This window comes from Colossoma macropomum, unplaced genomic scaffold, assembly GCF_904425465.1.
Source record: "Colossoma macropomum unplaced genomic scaffold, Colossoma_macropomum, whole genome shotgun sequence".
Lineage (NCBI taxonomy): Eukaryota > Metazoa > Chordata > Actinopteri > Characiformes > Serrasalmidae > Colossoma > Colossoma macropomum.
Genome location: NW_023494807.1, coordinates 20,850,917 through 20,858,855, shown reverse-complemented (window position 1 = coordinate 20,858,855; position 7,939 = coordinate 20,850,917). Strand labels below are relative to the sequence as shown.

Sequence of the window (7,939 nt, the reverse complement as noted above, 5' to 3'; positions counted from 1 at the left end):
TTTACATCATAATTATTGAATTATGCAGCAGTTTTGGAAATTAAGACATCTGATTACTATCACCAACACTGTGAACAATTCTGACTGGGTAAATTTCTCTATTTTACATTAAATCACTCTAAATGAGTCTTAACCATTTAAACATGCAAAAAATTTGAAAAATGGGTGGAATTCTCCTTTAATAAACTTACACTGCCTGACGTGAAGAGTTTCGTTTTTAAACAATGTATTACAGTATTAGTTTACAGTGGAAGAAGTTTAGAATCAAACATAGGCTAAATCAGATGTTGACCTTTTTTAGTGACAGTGCACATCAGCTTATTATTGATACTGAAGTGCGTTTTATGCTCTCCTCTCTCACTGCAAGTCTATGCCAGGGTCATTTTAAATTTAATTATTTGTTTTAGCTCTTTCCTCGCTCAAGAGCAGATTGATCGGCCTGGAGAGAGAGAGAGAGAGAGAGAGAGAGAGAGAGAGAGAGAGAGAGAGAGAGAGAGAGAGAGACCTGTTATTTGATCCTAGAGACAATGTTGTGTCTCTCTTCTCATCAACATTCAATAGAATTACATGTTCATGTCAAATAACGAATCCGCTAAATGATTAAGCAAAACATTTATGATCGCACCTAAAGTACAATGTAGTTTCCCGTCATTTCGTCTACGAGACAATGGATTATAGCGTATTATTATTTTTTTACTTTGAACAAAGAAATTTGCAGAATCGGAACCTAATTTCTAACCCACACATTCAGCCCGAGACGTATTAACGATCGGACTTACGTATAGTTTTCGATTCACAAACGCTTACTTAAATTGCGTAGAGGCTAATGTGCCTATCCTTACTCTGTTAACGTACGATGCTCTTCGGCTAAGTTGGGTGGGACTTTAGCTTTATCATTAGCGCGCTGCTGCGAGTGGCACGACTGATATTAGTGATGTGTCTAACTGACTTCTAGACTTTTGGAACTAACCTTCTGAATAAGTGCCATTCCGGGACGATAAAGCTCAGTGATTGAAGCGACTCTTGGTAAATGTACTGAATGCAGAGAAGACATTCATTCATTCTTTCATGCATTCGCTTTAGCTGTCTGCAGTGAATAGCCGGTTGTGTTAGCTAGTAGCCTGCTGGAACGAGGCTGAAGTTGGCTTCTTATTCAAATTCCCCGTTCCTCCTTAAATGGCGCAGCATTACATTCAGCCTTAGGCGCCACAATGTAGCTAACGGCTGCACCATTTAAGGTGGAACGGGGAATTCGAATAAGAAGCGAACCTCAGCGTCGTCCTGCTGGATTACCTGTCATTAATAGTAGCATCTGGCATGGTATTGTGACCTGTCAGTGAAAAAAAGTAGAAAGAAATGTAACTCTGTATGCTCTCTTGTGCAGCTGGTCCATTGCACTTTGCAGATATGGCAAAACGCAGGATCACTCAGGAGACGTTTGACGCTGTGGTGAGGGAGAACATCGACGAGTTCGAGATGGATGAGAATGAAGCACTGAGAGAAGCTATTGAACAGTTTGAGTCTCAGGGTAATGTCACGAGTCCATTATAGTGCTTTAAAGTGGAATTTCATCAGCCAAAATGTGTACACAATTCAGTCGTTGATGTATAAACAGAGTCATCATTCACAATGGTGTGATGTGAAATGGTTCAGTGTAGATAAACTTACCAATTCTTCTTTACAGTGGTGGTGATAGAAACCAGGGGTTGTGGGGTCTATATCCTTTTTATTTACTATCCAACATGACAAATGAACCTACATTGTCTTCTGAAAAAAATTGTGGTAAATCCACAACAAATACATTTTCTTTGGGTACCATTTTGTCTCACAATGCCCTGCTCTCATGATTGGGGAAAAACTGTCATAAAACAACATCTCAGGCATTAGGCAATGTATACATAACCATTCCAAGTAGCTTTCTGGGGCATTAAACTTTTCAGATGTCTGGTTCATACCACCACCGCTTTGAAAAATTCTGACTGGATACATTTTTCTTGAACGGAACATTTGGTTGAATGGTGAGTTAACTGAATTTGTTCTTTTGTAACATCTCTTCTTGTGAAGGTGTGGACCTCAGTAACATTGTGAAGGTGGTGCCAAAAGCTTCCTCTGAAGAGACCACAGAGGATCAGACTCATGAAGTTCTTCAGGTACGATTTTGTTTCTTTTAATGAAAATAAAGCTGCTGCTGTTGAGAGGTCATATTGTCATTGTCAGAACAAAACCTTGTATCTCTACAATGGTGATATTATAGGAGAAGGAAAATTATTCTTAATTTTAATGCATGTTAATGTGATGACAAGAAATTTTAGAGTATTTTTAATAGTCCATTTGTTATGAAGTTTTCCCATACTGAAAAAAGTAGCATTTTCAAATGGTGTAAAAAAAGGTTTTGATATGACAGCAACAATATGTATCATGCATACATATAATGCACATAAATTGAAGTCTGCCAATTTTTCTCCAGGCCCTGGATTCTCTCAGAAGTGCTTTAGAGTCTTCCTCCACATCTATGTTGGAAGGTTTGAAGCTCTTCACAGAGCAGTGCTCCCTTGGCTTTGCTCAGCGTTACCTAGCTGCACAGAAAGAGGCCTATCCCACCATCCTCTCCTGCTGCCAGAGTGCTGGTGAGGACAAAGAGACACTCTCAGCTGCTCTAGCTGCTCTCTCCGCCCTCACAGATGGGCAGCCGGACCTACTGGACGGCGAAGGCCAGGGGTTTTTGATTGGCACCTTACGCACCCACCAGGGAGATCCGGCCCTTACCTGCTTGGCTATCCGGACGGTGCGCCACTGCTGTCTGAAGCACGAGCAGAATAGACAGGACCTGGTGAAGGCCGGTGTTCTGGCCTTGCTCACTAGCTGCATCACCCAACATATCGAACGATCTGAGATGGTCAAGGAAGCTTGTGTCGCCCTCAGGGTCATGACTTTTGACGATGATGTGCGTGTTCCTTTTGGTCATGCGCACGAACACGCCAAAATGATCGTTTTGGAGCACAACGGGTTGAAAGTCATTGTAGAAGCTGCTAAAGGTAAGCTGTGGTATTGTCAATGGATTGTCAACACTGTAGAAAACATGTAGCGATTTTTGTCTGTCCACTTTTACCAGCTACTTTATCAGACACACCTTGTAAAGTGAGAGATTTTAGCTCACCTATTCCATGCATGGTTTGTGTTAGTCATCCACTAGCCCCTCATCATTGGTCAGGTGTTTGGCGAGCCACTCAGATTCAGATTCTTTAATGTCTACATAATAGGGGTATTATAATACATTGTGACATTGTGATATCGAAAAACAAATCTGTGATATTGTGCATTATGGAGATGGCATAATACAATGGACATTCTATTATGCCATCTAATGCAGTAGCATTGTTCGAACACCCCCTCCTGCCTCCCAGGTATGGTTCTGTTAGTAGGGGTGTGCATGGGTACTTGTGTATTTGGTTAACTGTTTGAGGTACCAGTACTCAAATACTGAAATCACTATTCAGGTATTTATTATGTTTCATTATGCCAGCAGTTGAAGAGAGCATAATTGGCCCTGATCCTCTCTAGGTGGTTAGGATGGCTCTCCCTTTCCCTCTGCTATAAAAGTGGAGGCATCCATTAGCTCACATGGGCAGAGTGTGGCAGTTACACTATGCTCACATGTTGGCATTTGGCGTTTGACGGCAAACTGGATGTCCTATTGTTTTCAGTGTATCTGCGACAGAAATTCCGCCAGCGGCAACTTTCCGCTGACTGGCAAGAGTTCAGTTCTCCCAACTTTTGCCATCAACTGCAGTGGCGGAAGTCCAGGGGACCAGGGGACCCTATTATACAACATAAAATGAAAGCGTACAGAGCGTCCTCCTGTTTTTTTCCACCTAAAATAAAGAATATACACTGCTCTGATAATCATAAAGTTTCATCCGTAATGCTGTCACCATACCAACGCTTTAGAGGCTTCTTGATGCAGTTGGTCGTGTATCACTATGAGGCACGAAACAATGCTCTTTTGTTGTTGTTGTTGTTGTTGTTGTTTTATAAATTTGAAACATATAACGCTGCATGAGCATTCTTCCCCAAGTGCGCTGAGCTGTCCAGTTACATTGCATTTGTGGTAGATGCGGAGGTTTGGTTCATGTGACTCAGAAGAAGCATGTGCAAGCCTTCAGTGTTTCAGCTTGGTGGTGTTGTGTGATGGGGGGGACGAAGATAGTGGGAGGATTAGGTCAGTGACTAGAAAATTGGTAAAAATATCTGAAAAACACACCAAGCAGCAGTACTGTGCCTTGTACAAGTGCAGCATACATTAATGCTACCATGTGTAAGTAATATGTGGTGGTGGTCCCTTTCCCTTGTTGGATGGGGTAGGAGGGGGATGCAGTCAGTAACTGTAAACCTACACTCTTCAAAATGATGGTTCTTCAAAGGTTCTTTAGTAAAGAAAATGGTTCTATATAGAACCACAAACACTAAAAGAACCCTTTGCATGATTAAAGAATTCTTTGCGTCGCTATCTGATTCTTTAGATTGATGGAGAATGTGCCGTAGATGGTTCTATATAGCACCAAAAAGTGTTCTTCCATTGTTACGATGTCAAGCCTGTAACAATAGAAGAACCATTTTTGCTGCTACATAGAACATTTTGCAAAAAGGTTCTATATAGAACCATATAACACACACTTTCCATTAATCTAAAGAATGCTTTCATGATGCAAAGAACCCTTTAATCATGCAGAGGGTTCTTTGAGTGTTCATTGTTCTATATAGAACCATTTTCTTTACTAAAGAACTAATGAAGAACCATCTATTTTAAGTGTGTACAGTAGCATCTTTGTGGTAGGTGTTTCTGATAAAGTGGCCAGTGAGTTGGTGTACCTAGAAATGCAGTGTGCAGTATACTTCATGAGTGAACAAATGCATGTGTGACCCTACATATTGAGAATAGAGTACACTATAAACAAGCTTTTTAAATACTGGCTTGATATTCTTACCCCCACACCCCTCCAGCCCACCCAGAGAACATGCCAGTCCTCAGTGAGCTGTGTGCCACGCTGTCCCGGCTGGCTGTGAGGAACGAGTTCTGCCAGGATATTGTGGACCTAGGAGGGCTGAAGTTTATGATGACGCTGCTGGCAGATAGTTTGGATTGTCAGGTGACAACTTTGAACATTGTTCAATCATCCTTCATCACATAAGAAGTTTTTTGAGTAATGTGCTTAAAAATGCGTTCATTGTACAACTGACAGGCCAGTACGTGCATTTCAGTAACAGTAACAGTAACAACCATGCTACAAGACAGCATCCACTAAAGAATTGTCAGTGACCTGTTCTTTTTTCCTACAGGACCTTGTAAAACAGGTGTTAAGTGCACTGCGAGCAATTGCAGGGAACGATGACGTGAAAGATGCCATTGTGAACGCAGGCGGGACTGAACTTATTGTCATGGCGATAAACCGCCACATGGGTAATGCACAGGTATGTCCTCTGTTGTGCAATCATGGAATAACGTTTTGCAGTCATTGTTTAAAGTGCTGGATCAGGCATGTGTCTGTGCTGATAGATGGCTTAGGCTTAAATCAAAAGGGGTCAGATGAGGTGTATTAAAAACAATGGCCAGCCTTTTAATGACAGTGGTATTCTGTATTTGCTCTAATGAGGTTTAAAGCTTACCAGGTCTTAAGCCAGAATGCATAAAGGATATAATCACACTGAATCTTGAAATATTAAAAGATGTTTACATAACATGTTGGACCACTCTATCTTTGCTTCCATCTCAGGTGTGTGAACAGGGCTGTGCTGCTCTCTGTGTGCTTGCTCTGCGGAAGCCCAACAACTGCAAAGTCATCATGGAGAGTGGAGGGGCACTGGCTGCCCTGCAGGCTATGAAGGCCCATCCAGCAGAAGTCAATGTGCAGGTCAGCACGTCATCATGATGCAGCAGTTCTATAGTTAGCTGTCGGGTTTTCACAATACCAGAATTGTGACTTTGATACCGATACCAACCAGGGGCGATGGGGTTGGACCCTTCTTAAAATCTCTCAGTCATGTGTAGAATATCGCTTCTTAGCAGAGGAAGCAAATAATACTACATAGGTAATAAGAACAAGAAGCACTTATTACTCCAATAAGCTCTAATGCAGTCACAGTGGAGACTGTGCTGCTTTTTACAGTTATTAATGCTTTACTTTACTATTCACTATACATATTTAAACATCACGCCTAAATGTGCATGTGCATGAGGATTAATCACAACCTGAGTATCTGAACCTGGGTTAATAGAGACAGTCGTTAACTGTCTTTGTGAAATTAGTTAACCATTTCATGTTTTGTTCGACCCCTGGAAGTGGCTGCATCTGCTCCTAGACAGCCTACTTTCAGTTTTTGTTAGTGTAGTAAATGTAGTTTAAAGTGAGACTTTGGAATTTGGAGTTGATTTGGCATCATAGTGTCTGAGCTTAAACGACAAAGAATAAAGTGTAGGTTACAGTTGCATGCAAGGTTTGAAAACCCTGGTGTTTTGTTGATTTTCTACGTAAAAATACATTTACCATCCACTACATGGAACAGATTAAATTATGGCATTTAATCTTTAATGCCATCTAATTTTAGTGCGCAATTTCTATTTAGTTGCTGACATTAACATATTGGAAAAAATATTACATGAAATAGAAAAACTTTTGCACGGGCCAAATTTAAGTTTTATGTTTTTCAATGTTAAATTCAGCAAATAAACAGTAATGTTACATTAAAAACATGCAGAAGTATGTTCTCTGCAGAGAATACATTAACTTATTTTCACTTAGAAAATCAATAACACATGGCCAAACTTTTGAATGTTACTATATGTCTTTGCAACATGTAGTTAAAGGTGGAAACACAAGCGGCATTTATTAACTTTGGTATAATAACATTAACAACCATTCTTCTTTTTTAATATTGTTCTTATTCTTTTTTTTATTATTATCAGAGGTAGTAATAAGACATGCAGTATGACATCATGATATACCAAAAATTAATTCATAATAATAATCACTATTCTCTTATTCTCAGTTCTGTCTGAGGATGAGAAAATATCATGATACAAATTAGCGTTCATATCGTTCAGCCCTAAGTGATCTCCTTTATGCCGTTACAGAAACAGTCCTGCATGCTGCTGAGGAACCTAGTCGCACGCACGCGCGATTTCAGCCAGCCCATCCTGGAGATGGGAGCGGAAGCTCTGATTGGTCAGGCTCTGGCCTCTCACAGGGACTGTGGCGACGTGGGAAGGGCCGCCCTTAGAGACCTGGGTTGCCAGGTAGAACTGAGAGAGCTCTGGACTGGCAAGAAAGGAAGTCTCACTAACTAAAAGTCTGGAGTTGCCAGATAGTTTTGCTTCATTCAATGTGGAACAGCATGGAAAAGAGACTGAGCAGTGGGGATTTGTTCAACTAATAAAAAAATGACACCATAAAAACAGCCTTCAATCATACAGAATTAAGGCCAAGACCAGTTGCTGATGCACTGATCATACATTTCTCTTAACATTGTTGTGTTACAGTGTAAATAATTTTTTTTTAGTTTTTATGTTTTAATACCCTTGTATTCTTTATTTTTGTAATTTTTTTTTTTATGTGTGTCCCAGTATATTTTTTATGCAACTGATTAGCTTGCCTTACTGGACAGATTCACTGGAATGCTCTTTGGAATAAGTGTACTTAGTTCAGAAAGTGCTTTGCTTTTCAGTCACATTGCGACACAGTACATGAGCCTGAAGTATAGTTTGGACGGTGCCCTTCAACACGTTTTGTGATCTTTCCGTTATTAATACATGTTGATGTGCATGAGAGGAGCTACATTTATTTGCATTCCCTAATATTCCTATATAGAGAAGTATCACAGATCCACGTTATTGGCCAGGAATTAAAAAAACAGATAGAAAATGTAAAGTCTTCAATGATATCCT

The 7,939-nt window shown here is 40.3% G+C and overlaps 1 protein-coding gene across 1 annotated transcript; it reads left to right on the top strand.

Moving 5' to 3' along the window:
- The first annotated feature begins 882 nt into the window (after positions 1–882).
- On the top strand, positions 883–7,820 carry armc6 (armadillo repeat containing 6). The gene is made up of 8 exons (XM_036556763.1): positions 883–1,026; positions 1,385–1,528; positions 2,065–2,150; positions 2,468–3,035; positions 5,002–5,147; positions 5,338–5,469; positions 5,772–5,909; positions 7,130–7,820. The coding sequence occupies exons 2-8, from the start codon at positions 1,408–1,410 to the stop codon at positions 7,340–7,342; spliced, it is 1,404 nt and encodes a 467-aa protein (XP_036412656.1). The 5' UTR covers positions 883–1,026; positions 1,385–1,407; the 3' UTR covers positions 7,343–7,820.
- The last annotated feature ends 119 nt before the right edge of the window (positions 7,821–7,939 follow it).